At 44.6% G+C, this 26495-nt stretch overlaps 1 protein-coding gene and 1 long non-coding RNA gene across 6 annotated transcripts in view; one reads left to right on the plus strand and one right to left on the minus strand.

Moving 5' to 3' along the window:
- Nucleotides 1-26495, minus strand: part of PLA2G7 (phospholipase A2 group VII) — a 39650-nt gene that overhangs the window by 5100 nt on the left and 8055 nt on the right. For 2 of the 5 annotated variants that reach the window (XM_060615661.2, XM_060615662.2), the window contains exons 2-8: nt 12756-12898; nt 7685-7806; nt 7101-7245; nt 5546-5639; nt 3404-3472; nt 2425-2551; nt 1163-1276 (exon numbers count right to left, since the gene is read on the minus strand). In XM_060615661.2, coding sequence (XP_060471644.1) covers nt 1163-1276; nt 2425-2551; nt 3404-3472; nt 5546-5639; nt 7101-7245; nt 7685-7806; nt 12756-12864 — 780 coding nt within the window. In that variant the 5' untranslated portion in view covers nt 12865-12898. Of the gene's footprint in view, nt 1-1162; nt 1277-2424; nt 2552-3403; nt 3473-5545; nt 5640-7100; nt 7246-7684; nt 7807-11515; nt 12257-12317; nt 12541-12755; nt 12899-26495 lie in introns of those variants that run through there. The other 3 variants (XM_060615660.2, XM_060615663.2, XM_060615666.3) reach the window with 3 other exon arrangements.
- LOC132667150 (uncharacterized) lies at nt 1438-2373 on the plus strand. Its single transcript, XR_009605010.1, has 2 exons — nt 1438-1717; nt 2254-2373. It is a non-coding gene; the product is annotated as an uncharacterized LOC132667150 (long non-coding RNA).

Raw genomic sequence — 26495 nt, forward strand, 5'->3', positions numbered from 1 at the left:
GAAAAAGCATGATATATATTCATAACTATCTCACAGGTTGTTAGAATAGACTAAATTAGTTTTTAAATTATAAAATTATTAATAATTTCATGGGCATGGTTAAGTACCTTGATTTCTTATAAAAGAAATACATACATACATACACACAAATACACACATACATACACGTGTATGTACACATATACGTATATACGTATACACAAATAACACACACACACATACACACACACACACACACACACTGAGCATTCATAGAAGTTCAGAAGTGAACTTAATGATCTTCCTAGGCACCCACACTTGCAACACCAGCATCATTGCTGACTTCTGCCTCTCCCTCCGTCCACATTTAATTAGTTTGTTCATTTCATGAGTATCTATTGAACACCTTCTCTGTGCCAGGCACCGTAGTTCATTTTCAATGAGCTCCCAGTCTATCAGTGAAGAAAGAGACATGGACACGTGATGCAAATACAACAGGGTGGTGCCAAGGAGCTAGGAGGGTGATAGTTCGCCAGTCCAGGGCGGGGATGACAATGGGGTCCAAGAAAGCTTCTCGGAGGAGGTGATGCCTGACTTGAGATGAAGATTAAGCAGGACTCAGGGAGAAGAATGTGTCAGGCCAAGGGGAAAACATGTACAAAATCATGGAGACAGGAGAGGGAGTAGACGGTCGAGGGACAAGAAACTCTTCACTGTGTCAGGAGAACAGACGATCATCTTCTACCCAGGCTGAAGCCCTTCTACCTAGTCCCCTCTACTCCCTGTCCTCCGTCCTCCATACACACTCTTGGGTCTTTGTGCATGCCGTCCACTTTGATACTCTTCCACCTCCTGGCCATATTCTGCTTAAAACTTTTGGCCACCATTTCAGGATCACGGTCAACAATATGCAGGAGCCATCCGAGAAATGACGACACTTCTGGTGGAGCTCTTGAGTTGAACCACAGAAACGGCTGCTTCTGTAGCTCAAAGCTGACTGTGGGCAATCTCATCTACAGTTCAGCCTAGTTCATTCCTCATCACTATAATACTTCACATACACTTTTTTTTTTTTTAATTTGCAGCCTTTTGTCACACGGTTCCATGCATTACAGCAGAAAAGCAGATGATAAGGAACAATAAAGAACTACAGGACAACGGAAATGACTTTTTTCAAGCTCACCTTCAGTTGTTCCACATCAAACTCTACATCTAATGCATTCTTCACTGGCCTTCCACGATCAATGTCCAGAATCAAATCGAGAGCTTGGGAACACTCCTTTGCCCTTTGGCGCACCTGGTGTGATTATTAGAACAAGGAAATGACCAGTAAAGAAGCTGCGATACTTATTTTAAAGAGTGTGTACGAGTTGCGTGTGGGAAAGACGATTGATTGCTTATAAACTACAAATGTCTCAGTGTTTAGTGACTGGAACACAACCTAGTGTAAGGACACAGGCTTTAGCCCTGCAGGTAGTTACAGCTGAGCCCAGATCCTGTCTCTGCTGCTTCCCCACGGTGTGACTTCAGACGGTTTCCTTAACTTCCGGAGCTCCCATTTGTTGTGTAATAATGCCTACCTCAGTGAAATGTGGGCGGGGTTAGATGCAATGACATATGGAAAACGCCCATGGTAGTAAAGCTTGGCACAAAGGTGGAAGCCAATGTGCCCTCTATCACTTATCTTCCAGACTCCCCCGTGAGCCAAATACGGTTATTATTCACTACTTTGCAACAGGTAAAACATAGAAGCAAAATAGAGTAAGTCGCTTGATCGAGATCATCCCACTAGGAAGCGAGGGCATCAGGATTCAAACATAGAAATTTGGATTCTAAGGCCTGGACTCTTAATATTATCCTATACTGCTTCTCCGAAAAGTAGTGCTTTTAATATTGCCTTGGCAGCGAGGGTATTTATGGATTCCTTTTCTAGCACCTCTGAGATTCTAAAATTAGAAGTTCTTTTTCTTTTTTAATTTTTTAAAATATTTATTTATTTATTTTTGACACAGAGAGAGACAGAGCATGAACGGGGGAGGGTCAGAGAGAGAGGGAGGCACAGAATCTGAAGCAAGAGCTGTCAGCACAGAGCCTGACGCGGGGCTCGAGCTCATGGACCGTGAGATCATGACCTGAGCCGAAGTCGGACGCTCAACCAACTGAGCCAGCCAGGCGCCCCTAAAATTAGAGAAGTTCTGACGCCAATGATTTCTGAATATCTACTGTCATCTCTCAAGATTTTTATGTTGGTCTTTTGTTTTTACCATGATCCAGACTTTTCATCAAGGGAGCTGTATCACTCTGAAGATCTTCCCACAGGCCTTTTGGGAATGGGAAATGGGAGAGCTCCGAGCAGACCTTACCATGTGCAAATTAAATCAGCAAGCATCATCATCGTGCATACGATTTTTAGTCACCACGCCTCCTCCTGCTGCCGCAATGTACCTGCTCATTTCGTAGAGGCACCTCCTGGTCCCCTGGTTTTAGGGTTTTAAGATAGAGCCAAGACTTGTTCCCTATTTCTACAGCAGACTGGTCCCTGAAATAGTAAGTCGCAGACGCAGATCCGTCTCTACAACACAAACAAATCAATTACTTACATTCGCTCTTCCTCATCCCCATCCCGCACTTCACTCTGATCTTTCCGACTTCCCTTTCTTCTTCCACTCTACCTTTGTTTTAAAACCGTTCTCACTCGTCTGTGGACTGTGAGGAACTTAACAGAAGACCGTGGGGGAAGGGAAGGGGGAAAAAAATAGTCACAAACAGAGAGGGAGGCAAACCGGAAGAGACTCTGAAATACAGAGAACAAACTGAGGGTTGCGGGGGGAGGGGCGGAGGAGAGGGGGAAAATGGGTGATGGGCATTGATGAGGGCACTCGCTGGGATGAGCACTGGGTGTTGTAAGTAAGGGATGAATCACGGAATCTACTCCCGAAGCCAAGAGCACACTGTGTGATGGCTAACTTGACAATAAATTATATTTTAAAAATAAATGAAAATAAAAATAAAACCAAAGAGGCCCCCAAGGGAGTCCTCAGAAAGAGCCATCGCTGCAGGTCAAGTCAACCCGTCCTATCGTCATTGTTCTAGGAGGCCCCCTCGCAAACTCATGCGTGGAATCCGATCCCAGTGCTGCCATTTTTTCACTGTGTGATTTACAGCAAGTTACTCAACCTTTCCCAGCTTCATTTTTCCTCCTCCTTAAAAGAGTGATAACAGTAACCATTTCAGAGGGTTGTTCCAAAGATTAAATGATGTAGGAACATGGCACACAATGACAACTCTAGAAATGCTAGCTGGTTTTCAACTCTTGACAATTTAACTCAGTCCCCTTTTTTCCCCTCATCACGTAACCATAGTTGACAATTTCATTGATTTCTTTTTATAAATCTTCTTGGAAGTTAGAGCCCAGGCGACATACCTGTGTTCTACAGCAGCAACTATGAACCCATGAGATGCAAGATCAATGCCAACAGCAGAATAAATTGTCCTTCAAAACAAAACAAACAAACAGGAAGCACTGAAATAGCTGTCATGCAAAGGCGGGGTCCACTAACGAGCCTCGGAATGTGGAAGCCATCACACCCCTGTGGTAGTGTCCAAGGGTACACCAGAGAGCTGTGGTTCTCAAAGGGGGCACACTTCTGCCTCTCGGGGGATACCTGACAATGTCTGGAGGTAACTTCATTATCATGACCGGGCAGAGGGTGCTGTTGGCACCCAGTGGGTAGAGGGATGCTGTTAAAAATCCTACAGTGCACAGGGCTACCCTCCACGATGAGAAATTCTGAGAAATGTCAGTAGTCCTGAGGTTGAGAAACCGTGATGCAGTGATTCTAAATATTGCCTTTGAGAGCGCTGGATTTTAATCTTGGTCCTACCACTGATCAGGTATATAACTTTAGGCAATTGCATTACCAGATCTTTGTCTGCACCTGTAAAATGGGACTTTATAAAGCCTTTGCTTTAGAACAGTTAGAAGGTTTTGCTAAGACAGCATAAGTAGGAAGGCAGTGTAGTGTGGTGCTTAAGAGAACACGACCTGCTGTCTATCCACTACATTTTAATCCACCACTTATTAGCTGTCTGCTTTGGATAAGTCACTTATCTGTCCTCTGTAACACTATGATAACTGGTGGGATTCTTGTAAGGATTAAGTACATTAATATGTTTTCAGTGCTTATAACCACATCTAAAACAGGGGAAAGGCTGAACACGTGTCAACTGTTATTTATTTAAATGACTGGAAACAATCATGTGCTAAGTAGCTGCATTGACCCCTTCCAGTTCCTCATTCTGGACGATCTTCTTGTGTCATGCATTCAATAGGAAATGGCAATAGAGAACCAAAGAGAGGTAGTGGGAACTATGTCCCCTATTGTTGAAGATACGCAATCTACCCAGGAAGGGGAAATGGGTCTAGTACAGGGATCAGCAAACGTCTTCTGTAAAAGGCCAGAGTGTAAATATTCCCAGCTCAGTGGGCAATACGATATCTGTCACAGCTGCTCAACTCTGCTGTCGTAGCACAAAAGTCGCCGCAGACAATGCGAAAGACGAATGAGTGTGGATGTGTTTCAGTAAAGCTTTATTTATAGAACTGAGCAGCAGGCTAGAGTTGGTCCTCAGATTCTAACGTGCCAACCACTGGTCTGGTAGAAATCAAAGAAATGGCTCCAATTGAAGTACCGAAGATAATTTCTTATTGTAGAAGCTACCCAACTTCTGGTCAACTAAAAGTCACCTTTTATTTTCTGAAAATCTTATAATCCTCTGAGGTAGAAAGAAAGGTAGGCAGTTGAGAAAACAGAGGAGGCATGGGTGTGGCGGTCATGAAAACGTGCCACTCTGAGATCATGCCACAGAAACCGTAGTTGACTAAAGACCCCCACTGAGCCCCTTCCCCTTTGGATCCACCACCACCAGCTAAGCTTCCTGTGGGCTGTGCCCAGTGACTGGGCATGGCACGGGTACCAATGGAGACCCATTCCTGTGAGATGCAAGGCTCCTTTGATGAGCAACTTCGAGTTAAGCACTCTCTCATTTGGCCTGGTCCAGTCTCTGCTAGAACTGTGCTGTAATCTGGGATTCTCCACACCCAATCTCTCCATTCCCCATCCCCTTCCCAAGTGTCCAACCTGCATCATGGTCTGAAGATTCTGTCTTTTCCTCTCTGTTCCCCCTATCCTTCACGGGCATTTCTCTCCATAAATGTCTTTTATAGCCAATCCAATCTTGGTGCACGCTTCTCAGAAGGCCTGAGCTAATCCAGGGGATGGTTTTGAGAGTGTATTGGACTATAGAAGGGTGACAGCCCCAAATGCCATCTCTTCTGTCCTCGTCATGAGGCTAGTCCCCATGAGCTGGAAGGAGAGAACAAACTACTTGACCAGATAGGGCTGGACTGATCAACAGACCATGGCCAACATTTGAGGAACCCCAATTCCTCCAAGACGGGGGTGACCATGATACTCCAAACTCTGCTCTTCTTTTTGCGGGGGGAGGGCAGGGAATGCATTGCCATTGGGCCTTAGGGGTTAACAGTTTTCCTCTCACACATTACCGGAATGCTCCAAGACCATGAGAAAAAACTATTAGTGGGTATTTTTCACCAGTCCTCAGAGGAGAATTCCAGTTTGCAGGAGTTGTCATTGAACCTAGACAACAATGAGAGATTATAATTAGTGTTTGCTCCGACTTGAATGTTGCCGCCTAATTTGCATCTTCTTAGTAGAAATCCTAACTCATGGAATTTATACTTATGTTTTTATGTGCTAATAGTAAATTCATTAAAAAGTCTGCTGCTAGATGCTTAACACCCAAAGACCTGAAGCATGTAGTTTTTCCTAAGACCGTAAAATCATGAATTATCAGTTTTCACTGCCAGCTCTGAACTGAGGGTGAGACACTTTATCCCTTACAGGTGTATTCAGAAGGCTGTTCCTGAGCACCAACCCCGGGTCTTGGTGAAACTTCAAAGGGAATATTCTGAAACCAAACTACCGAATAAACCTCAGGAGCGTTACCCTGAGAACCAGAATCTTCAAATCTCCTTTCATTCCATGCTAATTTGGTAATGATCAAGACAGACCACTGACTTCATACCCGGATGTGCCTTTGGATGCAGCTCTACCACTTACTATTGACCCTGAGCAAGTAATGAGAACTCTCCGAGTCTCCGATTCCTCTTTTGCACAATGGAGGAAATGATACCTGGTAGGGCTTTTGTGAGAATGTTATCTAAGTAGGCAACATATGTAAAGCGCCTATCTCGTGCCGTAAGAAGGGGCTCACAACGTGGAAGGCATTGTCTTCCCTCGTTTCACTTCTCCATTGCTATTGTCATTATCACCATGAGTTATTTGTGTTTCATTTTCTCATTTATAAAATGGAGAGGCAGTCATAAAGCTTGAACGTGATGATTGCCGTGGAAGTGATCTGTAACTTATTCGGCACCATAAAGAGGTGTTAGTTACGGTTCCATCATTTCTGTTATTAGGTGGTTTTTAGGAAAACTCCAAGGAGATGTTTCAAAGGATGCCAAAAGTGGCAGGTAGTTTTGAGAGGGAAATTTGAAGATGTAGTTAACACCGGCCCAACAGTAGTGTCTGGTCAAACAGATAAGGAAGGAAACGTCTATATTAGTTACAAGTAGACAAATGAAGTGGGGAATGCACATCAGATTGTCTTGGTGAGGGAGGCTGGTCCCTTGGCGGGTAGGAGATGGGAATGAGAGCAGAGTCTCATCATTTATGACAGGTGAGAAATTAGTTTTCACTTTCGTACAAAGCATACAAAAGGGAAGTGGGCACTTACCAGATTATTGCTTCCCTGCAGTATATGAGCAGGAATATCAAAGAATATCTGCCATGGGCAGATATTACAGCCGCCTTTAAGTCTGGCACTTTCCCTACCTCCATATACCCCGATATATGCAAAACGAACAAAACGAGAACCCCTGCTTCTCTGACAGTTGCCTGGGCTTTTAAGAAACAATTTGTCATCTTAGAAGTTTAGACTGGAGAAAATCTACTTTGATCTTTGCCAGAAACTTCTGCTGTTTTCAAGGTTTTCTTATATTCTAGAGCCTACCAAAGCAGGATCAACAGAAATCTTACCAAAAAAGAAGCTCAGTATTTTGCCCATAAGCCAGTGTGTTCCAAGAAATTTACTAAGACCAAAAAAATATTCTTTGTTTGGGATCCAAAGGGTGTCAGAGTGGTCATCCTCTTGGGATGGATAATACAAACGCAAGAAGGTGCCCTGGAGAGGAAAAGAAATCAATGTACTTTTAGTGAAGTTGCTTCTCCATTATGTCCCAACAGCTATTTGGCATATTTAATTAGAGGGGAAACCTCGGCTGTTCACAAGGAGGTCCAGAGAGAACTTTTTTAAGCTGCTGTGGTGCCTGAATACAGTAGAAAGAGAAGGTGAAACATGCTTTCTGAGTGAAAAGAAAGCACGAGCAGGCTGGTTTCAACCATTAAGGAAGGGGAAAATAGAGCTTATAGATAAATAAATCAGATGACAGCAACAAATCTGGGAAAGACTTAAGTAGCAAAAGGCTTCTTATGCAACAACATAAATAACAACATGAGTCATTCTCAGGTGAGGGCAAGAGCAAGTTTCAAAACCTTCCAGGGGACCACAGGAACAGTCAATGTCAGAACATAAAGCTTAGTGCTATTAATCAAAGCATTACCTTATTACTGTAATCAAACATCAAGTCTGTACAACCGACAGAATAAGAGCCATTTCCTTTGGGAATTTTAGTTTGGCCTAAGCTTGCAGCAGCCATCAGAGCTTGTATTTTATTGACCCATGCTGAAAAAAAAAAAAAAAAAAAAGTGAATATTATCTCACTGTCATCCATTACACCCCAGACTTCATCATGCAAAAGGAAATTCCAAGGGAATTAAGTTACACCCCTTAGTTTTTGGCCTCCTTCATTTCTTTACCTAACTAGCAAAATATACAAATAATTATTAAAGGCCTGATATAAGCAAAGTATTGTGGGGCATAAAGATAGAGGTAGACATTTCTTAGGATGCTCAAGACCATCACCTCCTAACACTTATAGCCTTGCCCTTAGCCTCTGCTCTGATCCAGATCATGTTAAAAGCCCCTTCCCCCGACTGTTTTTCCCAAACAGGAACCTTATCTCACACTTCAGATTTGGGCTTACAACTTCCCATTGGGTGCCTCTACCTGCTATCCTTCCCTGAGGAACATCAAGGCCAGTGGTCCAAAATAAGATTGAATGGCCATCTCGCAACTCTCCTTCCTCATCCCCCAACCACACACCCCGCAGCTCCAGCATTTCCTAGCTCGTGTATCCGGAGTCAGAAACCTGGGAACCCTCCTCCTATGTCCTTCTCATCAAACCCCTCCATCCAACGAGTCTCAATTTTAACATTGTGTTTTTAGCCTAAAATTCCCTCTCCAGTATAGCCCCGATCCCCTAATTGTCTATTTACACTTTCAAGGTCTCAGACAGTTGTCATCTCTCCTAACTGTCCTATTCATCTTGGATCTTAACCTTCAAATGCATCCTTCACATTTTACCAGGCTACTCTTAGAATTTGTCAATGGCTTCCGATCACTAAGTGGCTATTTCTGAATGAGGAATATATTGGAATCTTTTTGGAAGGCAGTTTGTAGGCGGTATTTAAATCTACACGTCTTCCTAAGCTACTTCCGTTGCTACTTGAGGCACAAATGTGGCCTATCCTTCCAATGTTCTGGAGTTGAAATGTGTAGATTTCATAGGCGCATAAGTTACATCCCAAGTTCTTGGGCACTGTAAGAAAGACCCTCAGTGATCTGAAGGTCTACTGCCTTTGTACTCTTCTGCTTTTTCTTTACCTGCCTTCCACGGGCTCCAGCACTCCTGAGCGATACACGGAGCTGTTCGACGCCTCGTCACCTTTATAAATTCTATTCCTTGTGTTTGAAATCCCAGGGGCAAACTCCTGTTCACCCTTTCACATCTTGATCAGATGTCAGGTCTTCTCCGAAGCCTTCCCTCATTCCCCAGACTTGTGTCATTCTCAGTATTAAATCAGTTCCCTCTATGTGTTTCTATCATTCTTCTTTTCCTATCATATTAAAATTATGTGTTTGTACACTCTGCTTCCCACACTAGGCTATTTCTTAAGAGCTGTGTACTTTTGTATCTTCAGATCTTAATGTTGGCACACAGCTGGTGCTCCATAAATCTTTGTGAAAGTAAGCTGAGCTGAGCTTTTCTACGGCTCACCAGGCTCTCATCTGCATCAACCCCTTTATGGTATATATTCTTTTACCCACCCACTCTTGAAACTGTTTCTCCTTCTTTGGTGCCTAAACTCTTCGACACATCTGCAGTTTTACCTGTTACCCTCCTTTCTGAATCCCAGTTGAATCTGTATTTACTTGGTAAGATGGTAAGTCCAACTATCATTATAGCCAGACTTTCACTTTTCTATTTGTCTTTCCGAGCTTGCCTACTTGATATCGTGCGAGTCAATTTCACTGCTCGACAGACTCCTTCAAGCTTTCCATCGCATTCCGCCTCTGCCACTAAGACACAGGGAGCCGTTTTAGGTATGGAACTTATGTCGATATCATGGGGCATCACCCAGAAATGTTCTGAGGTCTGAGAAGAAGCCTGTCTTTCATGTCGGTGACTAATGTGTGAAGCACTTGCCAGCGATGAGCCCTTCAATACACGAGGCTTGCTAGTCAAAGTTGGTCCATGAATCAGCATCACTGGGAGCTTGGAAATCAGGATCTTCAGCCGTACCCCAATTCTACTAAATCGGAAAAGCTGTGCCTATTCAAGTTTGCAAAACGACTAGGCGAAGGTACCAGACCACTTGATCTGCCATTCATAGTCCAATAGTAGGAGCTAGTTCCAAGGAAGGTGGGAGTGAGATGAATGGCCTGGGGTATTAGAGCCAGGTAATCCTATTTTGCATTCCAGCTGTACCCCTGAGAAGCTATGGTGCTCTGGCCTAGGCAAGTTGCTCCCCTCTCTTATTCTCATTTGTAAAATGGGGGGAAAAAAAGCACTTGACAACCTGCAGGACAGCTGTGAGAATGAAGTGATGGTGGAAGTCAAGGGCCTAGCACAGAACACATCAGCAGCAGACAACTGACACTGTGTGTCCCTTACCTAGAGGGAGTTAACTCTGGCTACCCAAATTCAAGCCCTCAGAAGAGTTTGAGCAGATGGAGACTAGACCATACTATTTTCCCTTTGGGCAGATTCAAAATCCAAAGTATTTCCTCAGACATTTCAACAACAACAACAACAACAAGCCACTTTACCTGTAAAGGCTAACGGTTTCAGTGCTATTTAGAATCACAAAAGGCTCTTTCCTTCCCATTTAAGATTGCCTACCAAGTCAGGCTTCGTGGTGTAACAGGGAGATGTTAAGCCCTGCCTTTCCCTCTGTGAGGGGCAGGCTGTGTCTGGCTGTGCCCCCACCCACATCAGCCATGATGTGATGGTACGGGCATCGAAGAGGAGGGCTACGGCTCATGGAGTTTGGTGAGGAGCCCAGAGAACGCACAGCCGCCTTGGAGGTACTCTACCTCTGGAAATTAGGAGTTCAGTTCTAGAGTAATGGGAGGTTCCAAGGCCCACAGGGTTTCTCTTGTGAGATCTCAATTCCACCTCGGCTCTGGGAACCTTCTCCAATTACCTAGGAGTGCCCTGGTTCTCTAAATCCTGCTCTACCAAAAAGCCCCCTCGCTCAGCATTCAGGAGCCGCAGGTCAAGGTGAGTCTACAGTTCTGCCCATTTGAAGACGGCCCCTCAGGAATCTTGGAGCTAACCCAGGTGTGGGTGTAGGTCTACAGAGCCCTGTGGCTGTTCAGTGCCAGGGGGGTACAGAAAAGTTTCATCAGCCTGCAGGTAATCCAGTCACTGTCCCCGGTTTCCTGTTCTCCAATCATCGATCAGGACTCATCATGAAGGGAGAAATGAGGAGTCTTATCAGGTTGAGCGTCCATCCTCTAGATGATACAGTTTGTGGTTCAGAACTCATAGATGTCACTCCTTGTTTTTCTTCAACTTTATTTTAATAGGAGCGTTGGAACCTCTGGACTATTGATAGGCTATTAATCTTACGATACATTTTTTTGGGGTGTTCATTTGTCAAATATTCCTGATACTCGCTCCTGGGTTTCGAGATGGATTGTATACACGCTAGGAACATTACATTTTCTTATTCAGCTTTATGTCCTCCATTAACAAAAAGGATATTTCTAGCCCATACTTTACCTGCATAACCATGTTTTCTACATACTCAGTTAGGATATGAACAACCGCCTATTATCTTAATCCTTTATTTAATCAAGGATTTCTAACAATTTACAAAATATGTATGCATTCGGTTGCTCAAGACTGAATGGGACACTGGCCTTGACTGTGGGACTACAAAAGATAAATAATGTAGTGTCGCTGTTCTTAACTTTCTGCCAGTCCAATGACAGCCTTCCCATGACTTTCAAACATGGGATATAAAACATGTTTTGAAATTCCCACCCTGAGCCAATAAAAAGTGCATGATGTAAATGTCTCCTAGCTGATAATCTGTCCGTCAGGTAAGATGTTACTCGTTTCCAATCCTTGGAAAAGGTAATGGGAAAATTAACTTCACTAGGCTGGAAGGTCCTTGAGCTTGACCACAAGCTCACTGTCTTAGTCACCGGTGTATCAGCGATGACTCAACTTCCTGATAAGTGTTGTTGAATGAATGCACCTGTGAGATACTATGCCATTTCCTATGTAAATACAGATACAACATATAGTCTGTCCGACCGATGCATTTGCTTTGCCAACTACAAAGCAAGGCAGTATTTATCAGGTGCAGGGTTATGAAAGCCCTTTTGTAAATGTTACAGTAAGGAGTTACCCATCAAACCTGAACAGCTAGATCCAGAGTCACCAGGTCTGTGGCTTCAGAAGCCACCTACACTGCTCACCTGAGGAGAAGCTGGACAGAGAAGACCGTGCATCACCATGCTCTGGGATTCGCAGGAACCCACAAAACTCCGGAAGCAATCTCTTTGCAATACAGGTCCTTCTCGGTGATGGCAGATGTACCTTTCTAGAGGTGGCTGTCCCACTCTGGCCACCTCTTATGGGCCTGACTAAACCTTCCCCTCCTCCCCTTCCCTCCCACCACAAGGTAAGAGAGAGCAAGAGATGTGCATCCATTCTCCCCTGGAGCTCTTCAGCTGGTCCCTGCTTCCCCTTGTGATAACATAGAAAACATGGTTTCCCTCTGGACCCCAAGAGCCTAAATGGTCGTCTTCTCACATCACCCCCCCACCCCAGTACTAACCAGGACTACACCTGTTGATCAAGACACCTGCCTCTCCTTCACCTTCATGGGAGCAGGTTTTGAGGTTGCCTCTGAGCGAACTCCAGGGGCTTTGTGTCACTGCGCCTGAGTGAGAGCGGGCTAGGGCAGTGAGGGACAGAAGGGGCCACGCTGAGGAAGTTCTCCACAGTGGTTGCCAGCTGAGCTTCCAGTCTGTCTGAAAATGCCTCATCTTGGTTCTGTCCTGCAGTCATGATATTGAAGAAGACAGGCGCTTCTTCAGTTTCAGGTGCAATGAGGAGAAAGTGAGGCTCTCTCCCCGACCCCAGGAGAACAGGTCTCCATGAGCCTTTTTGTAATAGAACTTGGTTAGAAGTCCACACATGCAACTTCTCCGGGGCCACGTGGAATCTGGCCACAGATCAGTTGCTCAAGCCCTGGAACAAAGATGCCTCTTACCTGATGATCTAATATGGGCAACAGGATTTAGGTCTTTCCAGTCAAAAGGATGAACCAGTGTGAGGCTGCTGCAGAGGCAGAAAAGCGCATGCAATTTGGATGGCAACATCTTGGAAGCTGAGGAGTGGTTTCAGCTTAACCTTCTTCAAGGCAGGTTATTAAAAGAAAAAAAAAAAACACATGCAATCAAGAGGACTTTAATAGGCCGACAAATCAGGGAGATTAAGGCGCTAGCAACATGATTTTACATACAATTATGGGAAGAAACCCCCTGGAAAAAAATGGAATATGCATTTTCTGGGCCAGGTTTTTGAAAGGCATCAAGGTGGCCAAATCCTTGGGAATGCCGGATCATATCATAGCGCGTAGAAATAACACTTTGAGGAAGTCATATTAGGTTTCTGGTCACTAATTCTCTAACTCTGTAGCAGTCTAGTTTGGTTATAAAGAATAGCATCAAAATAGAATAATTGTAGCAATCACAGATGGCAGTCAATAATGTCCACACACATCTAGCGCATTCGTAAACACTCCGGAAGTTCTGGCTAATGTTTCCGTCACAATTATAAAATGATCATATTGCTGCAGAAATGATGTTTCATTTTTGGTGATCTCTATGCCTCTTCCACACTGAAACCTTCCCGGAGGCAGCGACGTCAGGCCTTATGTATTCTTCCCACTGCCTACCAGGGGCCTGGCATGCCGTGGGTGTTGCATAAATGTTTACAGAATTTGTGAAAGAATGATTGTAGTCCAACACATGGCATACTAGACTCATGATAATAACAAATGATGTTACAACTGGGCGCTATGCTAACATCTTATTAGCAAAAGCCTATCTTGTATTTGTGCATCATCTTTACCTTCTAGAATTTCTCCCTTCATAAAACTGAATTGTTTCCTCACTGGTAGTAACTTGCTAACAGACTTTTGTTTTCAGATGTATTTCTATGCTTGAATACATGCATAGAATACATACATAGCTATAAATACACATATACATATAAATATCAATATGTAAAACTATACTCTTAAAATTTATTTGCAGAACTTCATTTCAAGTTACCCTTTTATTTATTTTAACGTTTATTTAGTTTTGAGAGAGAGAGAGAGAGAGAGAGACAGAGCATGAGCAGGGGAGGGGCAGAGAGAGAGAGGGAGACCCAGAATCCGAAGCAGGCTCCAGGCTCTGAGCTGTCAGCACAGAACCCGATGCAGGGCTCGAACTCACAAGCTGTGAAATTATGACTTGAACCGAAGCCAGACGTTTAACAGACGGGGCCACTCAGGTGACCCTCAAGTTACACTTTTAATTTGATAATATGGTTAGAGTCTTTTCATATGAGTATATGGCACTATAGTTTGTCTTTTTATGTAAAATGGCACTTAGGAGTTGCTCAAAAAGCTTGTTCACTAAACAAATGATAATATTGCCAACATTTGAAGGCTTATTATGTGCCCAGCATTTTTCATAGTTTTTGGCATGTGTTTTCTTATTCAGTTGGCCCTAAAACAATCTGTGAGGGAGATTTAAGTATCCCCATTGTATTGATGAGGAAATTGAGGCAAGGAAAAAACAATTTTTATATAATTTATCAGGTTGGCTAACATACATCGTATCCAGTGTGCTCTTGGGTTTCGGGAGTAGATTCTTGTGATTCATCACTTACATACAACACCCAGTGCTCATCCCAACAAGTCCCCTCCTCCATGCCCATCACCCATTTTCCCCATCCCCTTTCACCCTCAGTTTGTTCTCTGGATTTAAGAGTCTCTTATGGGGCGCCTGGGTGGCTCAAACGGTTAAGTGTCCGACTTCAGCTCAGATCATGATCTCACAGTTCGTGAGATCGAGCCCTGAGTCGGGCTCTGTGCTGACAGCTCGGAGCCTGGAACCTGCTTCGGATTCTGTGTCTCCCTCTCTCTCTGCCCCTCCCCTGCTCATGCTCTGTCTCTCTCTCACAAGTAAATAAACATTAATTTTTTTTTTTTTTTAAAAGAGGGTCTCTTATGGTTTGCCTCCCTCTCTGATTATAATTTTTTTTCTTCTCTTCCCTCATGGTCCTCTGTTAAGCTTCTCAATTTCCACATATGAGTGAAAACATATGATAACTGTCTTTCTCGGACTCATTTATTTCATTTAGTGTAAGACCCTCTAGTCCCATCCACGTTGTTGCAAATGGCATGATTTCATTCTTCTTCAGAGGCAAGGATAATTTAACTGACTTGTCCTGATCAAACAGCTAGCAAGGGCTGGAGGCGGGGCTTGAACCCAGACTATCCCTGAGGCCCTGCTTTTAACCACAACTTTGGGCGGCACCCATTTCTCTTCACCTTAAAATGATAATCTTCTAAAGTTAACGAACACAATGCCTATTTTAATGACGCTAATGTGTTTAGGAACTTCCTGGATTGAAAAGAGGGGTGAATAGGGGTGCCTGGGTGACTCAGTCGGTTAAGGGTCCGACTCTGGCGCAAGTCGTGGTCTCCTGGTTCATGGATTCAAGCCCCACATCAGGCTCTGTGTTGTCGCTTGCTTCGAATCCTTTCTCCCCCTCTCTCTGTCCCTCCCCCCTACAAAAAGGAATAAACATTTAAAAAAAAATTTTTTTTAACGTTTTTATTTTATTTTTTTTGAGACAGAGAGAGACAGAGCATGAACGGGGGAGGGTCAGAGAGAGGGAGACACAGAATCCGAAACAGGCTCCAGGCTCTGAGCTGTCAGCACAGAGCCCGACGCGGGGCTCGAACTCACGGACCGCGAGATCATGACCTGAGCCGAAGTCGGCCGCTTAACCGACTGAGCCACCCAGGCGCCCCTAAACATTTTTTTTTAAAAAGATGACTTAATAAAGGGCTAGAAACTGTTCTCTAAAGAGAGGAGACTCTGTCTCATCGTTCTTGCCCTAATTCATATTTGGAGCAACATGCTAGAACCCTTGGAGACGGCAGAGTGCTGTGTATGCATCCAGAGAAATAGCTACTGAGTTTCCCAAATAAGCAGCAGATGAAGTCGAACAGAAGTCAGGCGATCCGCTCCCCAGCCTCCACCAACCACCCTTCTGTTATACCGTCACAACTGGGGTTTTCACCAAATGACACCATCTGCAGAAAGTATTTACAGGGGCATGAGCAGAGGGCTTTAGAAAATTCTACCCCTGGTGCTCCAGCCCATGGCTGAGTTAGAGGAGCTTCATTTGGCCATCTGGAAAATCACTGGGGATGAAGATGAGGAAGAAGGAAGGCCACGTGAAACACACAAGGAGATCAACAGAGAGTTTTAGGAACACTGCACTAACCCAAAGAAAGTTAGCTTGCCCACAGCTCTGTGGTACTCATGACAGCTTCCCTGTTAACAACCTCAGGAAGAGTTAGAGACGGCCAGTTGCTGGAAGGGCTTCGCCAGGTCCTCCACGCAGGACTGGGGTGCTCTGCCCCCCCCCCCCCATGTTTCTACCAGACCTGTTCCAACGCCATCACTGTCGGTCCTCAGAGTGAAGCAGGACAGACTGAAGGCCAGGTGAAATGGCACATTAGAGTTCCCACCCTGACCTCATGCTAGCTACAATGGCTCTTGGGGAACCTCAGACTGCTTCCTGAGTCCCACCCAGACCTACTGACTCAGAATTTTTAGAAGGCACATTGGGGCATCTGCACTTTAGCTCTTGAGGGATCCCGACATAGCCACTCCCAGAATGTAGCATTTGGAAACTGCTGCAGTGGGACGAAAAGAGTACTATTCAGTTAGTATTATTAATTAACTCACTATTTTTTTTATTTAAGTCATCTCCACTCCCCCCATGGGGCTCGAACTCATGACCCCAAGATCAAGAGACACGTGCTCTGCGAACTGAGCCAGCCAGGCGCCCAGAGAGTACTTACTACCTGTTTAGAGGTTTTCACCACCCTCTTATAATGTGCTATCTGAGCTCATCCTCAAGAGAGTAAGCCTCTAAATAATTTAATGATTGGCTGACTCATTCATTCGTTCATTTGTTCATGTACTCATGCATTCAATTTTAAGAGCGCCAATGTGTCAGCCCATGTTTGGGATAAAAATACTTTTTAAATCAATTTTTTTTTTTTAATAGATGTGATTTTTTTTATCCTAAAAATTCCGGTGGGGAGAGAGACTTTCAAACAATTGTGGTAAATGCCGTAACAGATTATTTACAAAATGTAGGGGGAATAAAGGTTTAGTGGACATAAAGGAGAAGCAAACTTTAGCACCCGCATTTTTCCTTTTGGGGGAAGAAGGTCAAGGAAACACAGAAAGGCTCCGGCTCCGGCCTGAGGTCACCTAGTCACTGTTTGCGGCCAGGAATGGACGGCGGGTCTTCTTCCTTTGGTGCCCGTGTACCGAGTGATAGAAGGATCCAGATGGGGTCCTCCCTGCTTTCCACCCCCCCCCCCCCCCCCCCCCCCCCCCCCCCCGTGCCACAGAATGAACTGCCTTCCCCTGCTGCCTCCTGCTGGTGTGCTTTGTGGGATGAAACGATATGCCAACCCTGTCCCCGGCTGATGGCAAGACAGCTGGGTCCAAAGCAGTGGACAATCGTCACCAAGGTTTCCCTGCAGTCGGGAAAGGAGGCCTTCTCTGGGCCTGGCTCCTCAAGGACACCAGGGAAGAAGGCATTTCCCACCCCAGAGAACAGGGGCTCCTGTGCCGTGGAGCCACTACCAACACAGAAGTCTGCCCCCTTCTGGTAGCATTCTTTTTATTTTTATTTTTTAACTTTTTTATTTACTTTTTTTTAATGTTTATTTATTATTGAGAGACAGAGAGAGACAGAGCATGAGCATGGGGTGGGGGGCAGAGTTGGGGGGAGGCACAGAACCCGCACCAGGCTCCAGGCTCCAAGCTGTCAGCACAGAGCCCGACGCGGGGCTTGAACTCACGAACTGCGAGATCCTGACTTGAGCCGAAGTCGGATGCTCAACCGACTGAGCCACCCAGGCGCCCCTCTGGCAGCATTCTATACACGTCCTCCTTTGGATACTTTGCAGCCTCCAGTACAATGCTCTGTTTACAGAATTGTTTCACCCTTAGCCTGTGAGCTCCTCCAGGGCAGGGATTGGTCTCATTTACCTCTTTACTACTTACAAAGGGGCCAGTATATAGCAAGTATGAGTAAATACTTCCTTAATGAGGATGAAGAATCCTGTTTTCTTTTTGGTGCGGGCTACCAAGCAGCCCAGAAACACATTCCCAGATGATTTCACACCAGGGGTGACTTCTCAATACACCACAGTGGGTAGGGGTCAATTACTTGGGCTTTAGTGCCTAGAGCCCAACTGCCTGGGTCTGAATCCCAGCCTGGACGCTGGTAGTGTGACCCTCGGCAAACTATGGAATCCCTCTCTGCCTTATTCCCTCATCCATAAAATGGGGCTGAGGATGATAATAATATTACCCAGGGTTAAGTGATTAACATGCGTAACACAGTGTTTTTGCATGGAGCTAGATGCAAACCTTAGCATACTCGTTTTGCATTCCTAGCACCATGGGTCACTCCCAGGTAGGGAGTTGCTCAATAAGTGTCATCCAAATAAAAGCTAGTGTGCCAATCGAGACCTTGAGATAGAAACAGGAAGTCATGCTTGGTCATCATCCCCTTTGTCCATAGGTGGTTCTGCTGAATAGATCTAGGTTTCATTAAGGGCTCCAATATCTCCCAAACACTGTCATTAGCATCTCCCCTATAATTCTGGGGGAACTTTGTATTCACTGGCCTTCTCCCCCTCTGCAGGCTGCTGGTGCCCCCATAATGCCTGCGCGCCTCTTATGATCTACAACCTGCCTCTCAAGACTTCTCAAATATTCCACCTTTCAGCTCCTCACGTGGCTTCTCGGAGTGACAGCTCCCCAGTCTCACAAGCTGCTAAAAGGTACTGGTGTGTTCATGGGGGCTTTCCTCATCAACTTCCAAAATAACAGCCCTTTCCTTTAGCCAAGCTCTCCCGGAGGCAATCTATCAAAGCCCCTGAAGATTTACTCCCAAGGAAAGAATCATAAGCTATTGGGAAGAAATGCTTTGGGGAAAAAAGGCTTTTCAAAGTCCTGCAAGTCAGATCCTGTGGTCAGTAATCCACTCTGGCTACCCCAGCACCCTCTGGCCTCCAAGCTTCAGACAAGAGCGAGCTGTGCTCTACCATTCGGTACGGCACTGAAGAGACACTCTATAAACTAGGGGACTAAATTGTCCCGAGTATAGTTTGTGATGTAACTTTTGTGTTTGAAGGTGATAGGTAACAGACAATACTTAAGGGGTACAAACAGCTCTGTTCTTGGGATGCAACTTCTCATAATTTAAAAAAAAAAAAAAAAAAAGGGAAAATTGGTTTTTTTGAAACCATTCTTTTCTCTCTGTATTTGGGACAGTATCAGCCAGTACTCTCTTAGGAGGTTTAGTAGTGAAACAGGCAATTCTGGGCAATAAGTCCTTTTAAAACTAAACTAGGGAGGGGTGCCTGGGTGGCTCGGTCTGTTGAGTGGCTCACTCTTGATTTCAGCTCAGGTCATGATCCCGGGGGCGTGGACTGGAGCCCCACCTTGGACTCTGTGCTTAGCATGGAGCCCACTTAAAATTCTCTGTCTTCCTCTGACCCTCTCCCCCAGCTCGCGAGCACACTCTCTCGTTCTCTCAAATAAAAGAACAAACAAACTCGTGATGTTATGAAAAAAGCTAAAGAAGTAATAAGATAATAAGAAAGAGGATTTTGATACACATTTTTAAATGCATTTTAATCAGTTTTACATTTTCTTTTTTTTTTATTTTAAGATTTTATTTTTAGGTAATCTCTACACCCAGTGTGGGGCTCGAACTCACAACCCTGAGATCAAGAGCCACATGCTCTACAGACTGAGCCAGCCAGGTGCCCAGTTTTACATTTTCTTAAAACCTGAATGAGAACTCCCTGGCCCAGGAGAAGGACTTGCTGACGCATGCTTCTGGAAGTCTCTGGCAATGCTCCTGATTAACATATCGTAGGCATCTGAGAAAAGACTTGGAGATTAGTTTTCCAGTGTCTCAACTTGTTGCCTTTGGTTTTGGTTTACGTGACTTTTCGCAGAAACTCTAAAGATAAACAAAGAAGTATGTTCACTGCAACTCGGTTCTCCTGAATCCAAAACCTGATTACTGGTTAAGAAATTTTAAAAAGGATACGAGGTGTAAATGACTATCTTACCTACTTAGGTGAACATGAGCCCCACTCTGGGTAAAATACGAGTCCTGCTTCAGGTGAGCCCCGCTTCTCTCTCTCTCTCTCTCTGCCCCTCCTGGGATTCTCTCTCTGTCCCTCGCTCACTTGCGCCTTCTCTCTCTCGGAAAAAAAAAAAAAAAAAAAAAGTGGGCGAAGGAAAAGACAGGCCTATCTTACCGAGGAGATGGGGCAAAACCACATAGTCAATAAAGACCAGAGTTGAAAACCATCGATTTTAAGAGAAAGAACTTTCAGTATGAGCCCTCTTGCTAAGCAGGTAGGTTGATCTAACAGTAAACATAGGGTTGGGTGGTTGGTTTAGGTTTAGGTTTACTAAGAGATGTGAATTCTTCAGTAATGTATTCAACTTGTGATATGCACGTGCCCTCACACTTGCCTTTCATCTTACTCTCCCTGTAGTCTAGTTGGGGATCTTTTGCCGAGATGCCCATGATGGTTTCCCCGAGTGGAGGCACCTGCCCCTCCCCACAGTGCCCACATATTTGTTCCTCCCAAAAGGTGTGTACTTTCCCCCACAATGCACCATGCCACAACAGCCTCTATGCCAGGCCATCCGTTGGCCCATCCTTCCACTCAAGCATTTCCTAAGCACCATCACTGTGCCCGGTCTTGAGAGCTAAATGGATGGCTGGCACCTATACGCCAAACCCTGTGATATATAGATATAGATATAGATATAGATATAGATATAGATCTAGATATAGATATAGATAGATATAGATAGATCTATATCTATATAGATCTATATCTACATCTATAGATATCTATATCTAGATCTATAGATCTAGATATAGATATCTATAGATCTAGATAGATCTATCTAGATCTATAGATATAGATCTATCTAGATCTAGATAGATCTATCTAGATCTAGATAGATAGATATAGATATAGATCTAGATAGATATATCTATAGATATATCTATAGATATAGATCTAGATCTATAGAGATATCTATAGATATAGATCTAGATAGATCTATCTATAGATATATCTATAGATATAGATCGATCTAGATCTATATCTATAGATATCTCTATAGATCTAGATCTATCTAGATCTATAGATATCTATATCTATATCTATAGATCTATATCTATATCTATATCTATATCTATATCTATATCTATCTATATATATAAGCACGCCAAACCCTATGAAGGGAAATTGTGTGGCAAGGGCTCCAAAGCTAGGAGAAAATTTCAGTTTTGATAAATCTATTTATTATATTTCAATCAAAAAGTCTATAAACGAATTATTCTAAATTAATATATGCACAGGTTTTACGTGTGATTTTTGGCTTAGGATAGTCTTCATCTTGCATTACAGGTAGAGGACGGGGACGCTGTAGTATATTTGCAACACCTGTAGCTTCTAAAGGTCTTAACCCTGCTTTGGGTAAATGCAGAGGAGGCACAGAGAGAGTCAAGGATTTATTAAAATGCAATTTGGAGTATGAGATGTTTTGATAAAAGTGGGTTCGGTGCGGACACCAAGGAGGATGGTCAATTTCAGGGGGTGGGCATGCCGGGAGGTGTGGAAAGCCCTAGAAGAGGAGGTCACGCTGGAGCTGAGGCTCCCAAGAGGAGGACGCCTTAGCGGACTGGCCTGGGTTGATGAGGAGACGGAAGGCATGCCCCAGAGGAGGCTGTAAGTGAAGGCACTGTGGGGATGCAGCCTGGGAATAGGTGAGGCGTAGAGGATGCTAGGAGACTGGAGGCAAGGGCAGGGGCCAGAGCACAGAGACCCTTACAACAGTGCATCTCAGGGGGGACTTCTGTCCTACACGTAGTGATACTTCTCGCTGCACCCAGCAGTGAGGGCCTTTCAACCAGCAGGTGACCAATGAAGATGTGCTGAATTAACACAGGAATGACTTGGGCAGTGCACAGTGCTGTCTGTGGGTGTCCTTAGCCCAGTGATGTGTGTATGCATGTGCACGTGTGTGTGTTTGGGGTTTACAGGGGATGTAAAGTGCAGGGCTCTGGGGCCTCAGCACAGCCACTGAGCACAGCTGTGTCCCCAGGACACAGTTCAGTCTACGACTCGTGTCCCCATGATGTCACGGCCGCCCCTTGACCCTTTAGCTCATTTCTTCCTGCTAGGTGAAAATTGTGGCTCCCTTAAATGATGCACTCTCCTTCTCCCTGCCCTCCTGTTCTCTACAACGGGAGATGTGAAAGCTTCCCCAAGGAAAACGGAAACCCCAGGAGGACACTCCCTCCGGAGCCTTTCTCTCCGCCTTCGATTCAATTCCAGACCACGGCTCACCGCCCCCCCGCGCTGTCCCAGGCTGTGGCCCCACACCTCCTCATCAAGGGGATCTGAGCTCCTTAACGGTAACATCCGCTCCCCCAGTGCCTCCTCAGCACCCCAAAACCATGCTCACTCTATCCCATTACGTTGCAGTTAATTCGTGTGTCACTTTGTCACATTTAAAAATCGTGTCCTTTTTCTTACCCCAAATAGACTGAAGCTGCTCCTGAAAAAGGTCCAGTATCCTTCACCTTTTCAAATTTCACCGTTTTATGGACCTTCACAATACATTCTTTTGGTTTCTAGTCCATTTCTCTAGCTTTATTTCTTACATGAGCTGTTTTGTTGCTTCATGTGATTTTATTATAAGCAACTACCAATCCTCTCTGGAGGTATTACCCATTTTAGATCAATATGACCAAACAGTTCCCAGTTCCCATATTATTAAAATGAAAAGCGCCAAAAAAAAAAAAAAAAAAAAAAAAAAAGAAAAAGAAAAGAAAAGTGCTTCTGCTTTTCTGAACAAAGGGCTACTGTCACCGGCGACAAGTCCCTGGCTTTCTCAAACACTGGCTTCTTTTATCTTCTGATGGCCATTGAGATGTCTGAGAAGAGGACTAGGGAGGCCTCTGAATCCAAACAGAGGGATAATTCATAAGAAGTCTGTTAGCTGTCATGGTTCCCCTTCCACAGAAAAGTACCTTTTTCCCAACTGCGGGCTTTGAGTTAGCTAGAAATGTATTTACCTCTGAAAACGAGGGCCCTGAACAGTCTAATATTGACTTTGGACATTTACAACTGGAGAATCCAAGGCGACAGTGCTAAAACGTTTGATCCTGCAACCTTACTAATCATAATGTTTGAGGATTCGTTACTAACGGCGCCAGCCAATACGAAATCTTCATTGAGAAAGATGTACCCGGCCAGGCAGAGCAGTAACTGGTAAGCCAAAGGCTGGAGAACACAGGATTTACCTTTTTCTTTAACACTGTGAAATTTACCAAAGCAAAGTCAGCAGTTCTAGCGGGAGTATAAATAGGTACTCTGACTTTTGGAAGGCGATTTGGAAAGCTTTAAGTTGTCCATATCCTTGGACCTTTTCACTTCATTCCTGAGATCAGCACACACGAAAAAAATCTTATTCACAGGGAAGGAAAAGCCTAAAAACATAATGCACTATGGTGTTCATTCCAATTCCATTTATGAGAGCCAACCCGCACATATACACATGGAAACCCTACGGATTTCAAGCAATATGAGAATATCATCAATGGGATTTTATTCAGTTACTAACAACATATTTACAAAACAATTCATTATGACTTAGGAAACTCTTTACAATGCAATTTTGATTGAAAAAAAATAAAACGATGCTGTGTAAAAATTCACACTAAAAAGACTATTGATATAATAAGGGTGATAGAATTATGTGATTTTCCCATGAAGTTTCATATTTTCTTTTACAATAAAACATAATGCTTTATTGTTGACAATTTAATCTTTTTCTAAAGTTGATTTGTTTATTTTGGAGAGAGAGAGGGAGAGAGAGAGTGAGTGAGCAAGTGAGACAGGGGCAGAGAGAGAGGAAGAGAGAGAGAATCCCAGGCAGGCTCCGAGACGCCAGCCCAGAGCCCAACGGGGGCTTGAACTCACGAACGGCGAGGTCATGACCTGAGCTGAAATCAAAGGTCGGACGCTTAACCAACTGAGCCATCAGGGTGCCCCCTAACAAATAATTTTAAAAGAATATTTAGTAGAGTTGGTATGACCATGAAAAGTGTTTACGTTTAATATTAAGTAAACTGTTATGTGGAGAATAAAAAGGATTACCCACAATCTCAGATACATAAAAGAGGAAGAAGGAGTGCGGGTGGGGTGGGGGGGGGGGGTGGGGAGGACGGCGGGACAACAAGAAGAAGACCCAAAATCAATAAAAGAAATAACAAACATTTACAAAGTTTACCTTCTTGGAAGAGTTTTGTATAGGTAAAAACTGAAGGTAATTTTCTATCCTTTCTACTTTTCTCTTGGCCCATATCTTAAATCAATGAGAACATTTACTTTAAAAAAATCACTACTTTTTTAAAATAATAAAACCCGAGAAGCATTTTCTTCAATTTTGACGCCCTGACCATGACATAAAATGCCATGCTGATAGATCAAGAAGACCCTTTAAAGAGAGCTCAAAGAACATATTCTTTCTAAATCCATCTAAAAGTTAATACCTTCTTGGGGCACCTGGCTGGCTCAGTTGGTTGAGCATGCCTCTTGATCTCAGGGTCATGACTCCAAGCCCCACGGTAGATACGGAGATTACTTAACAACAACAAAAAAAAAGTTGATACTGTCTTTTCTTCTGTATTTCCTTCCGTCTGTCCCTCAAGCCACAGTCCCCTACTTGTCCTTTTAATCTCAGCTGAGATCTCTATATAATGCCATGACCTCTGCTAACCCTCTGTTCCCCTATCGGTCACTAGTAAACTCCTATCAGGCATCATTTCCCTTTTTGAAACAAAAGACAAACCAAAATAGTAAGCAAGATGTTCGCTCTTGAGTCCAGGATTTATGTCAAGAGCTGATAGGTAAACCTGTGTAAATCCCAATCCTGGTGAGAGATTAGGGCATGGGCCTTAACTCTACTGTTCTTGGTAAAGAGAAAAGAAATGGTTCTTTCACAAGTGCCAGTACTCTGTTCCTCAGATTCTTTCTGATGAACTTCTGGAATGGGGGTATAAGGCAGACAGAATAGCGACACTCCTCAAATTCCACATCTTAATCCCCAGAACACGTAAATATGTTTTCACGTGGCGAAAGGGAATCACGGTTACATATGGAATTAAGGTGGCTAATCCGTTGACTTTAAAATAGATTATCCTGGGGGTGCCTGGGTGGCTCAGTCGGCTAAGCGTCCGACTTCGGTTCAGGTCATGATCTTACTGTTCACGGGTTCAAGCCCCGCGTCGGGCTCCGTGTTGACAGCTCGGAGCCTGGAGCCTACTTCAGGTTTGTGTCTCCCTCTCTCTCTGCCTCTCCCCTGCTCACATTCTGTCTCTCTCACAAAAATAAATAAACATGAAAAAAATAGATTATTCTGGGGACGCCTGGGTGGCTCAGTCGGTTGAGCGTCCAACTTCGGCTCAGGTCATGATCTTGCGGTTTGTGACTTCGAGCCCCGCGTCGGGCTCTGTGCTGACAGCTCGGAGCCTGGAGCCTGCTTCAGATTCTGTGTCTCCTCCTCTCTCTGCCCCTCCCATGCTCATGCTCTGTCTCTCTTTGTCTCTCAATAATAAATAAATGTTAAGAAAAAAAAAATTAAAAAAAATAGATTATTCTGGATTATCCAGGTGGGCCCAATGTAATCATGTGTCTTTAAAAGTGAAGAAGGGGGCGCCTGGGTGGCTCAGTCGGTTAAGTGGCCGACTTCGGCTCAGGTCATGATCTCATGGTCAGTGAACTCAAGCCCCGCGTCGGGCTCTGTGCTGACAGCTCAGAGCCTGGAGCCTGTTTCAGATTCTGTGTCTCCCTCTCTCTGACCCTCCCCCATTCATGCTCTGTCTCTCTCTGTCTCAAAAATAAACGTTAAAAAAATAATAATAAAAAAATAAAAGTGAAGAAGGAAGGTGGCCAAAGAGGGCTTTGTGTCTCGAGACCAGGCACCATGCTGTGCGGTCCTTGGGTGCAAGCCAAGAACCCTGGGTTCAACACAGCGAAGTCCCCAGTCCCTGGCAGTCCCTCGAGGCTCTCCGAGTGCCTCTGTGGATGCCTGAGACACACACGCAGGGTGACCACCGCAGTGGGTGTGGATGCATCCGACAAGATGATGAGCCAAATCCTAGTGGTGCTCCTGGTTTGTGGCTCCCTCAGTCCCATCCCCAACGAGCAGCAGCGTCTGTCTGAGGTGGCCAGAGACTGCCGATGCCAAATGAGCAGGTCAGTTGGGGGGGGGGGGCCAGGTCCAACGGAAGAACCGGTAGGACTGGGCCTCCTTGGGCTTTGCTGACGGTTGTCATCATTGCCATTATTAACACTGCTCAGTTTATGAACTCACGGCGTAACTGGGGCTATACGTTTCCTTCATCATATTTGAAGAGCTGACACCCCGTGGCCCCGTGACATGTGTACAAGTCCTATCCCCGGCCATAGTTGAACACTTCTCAGCGTCCACCACCTACTGCCATCTCCCGTTGCCCGTGAACGCCAAAAAGACCTTGGGCACTTTATGGGGCACCTGGCTGGCTCAATCAGTAGAGCTTGATC

The sequence above is a fragment of the Panthera onca genome, chromosome B2 (genome assembly GCF_046562875.1).
Source record: "Panthera onca isolate mPanOnc1 chromosome B2, mPanOnc1 haplotype 2, whole genome shotgun sequence".
Taxonomy (NCBI): Eukaryota; Metazoa; Chordata; class Mammalia; order Carnivora; family Felidae; genus Panthera; species Panthera onca.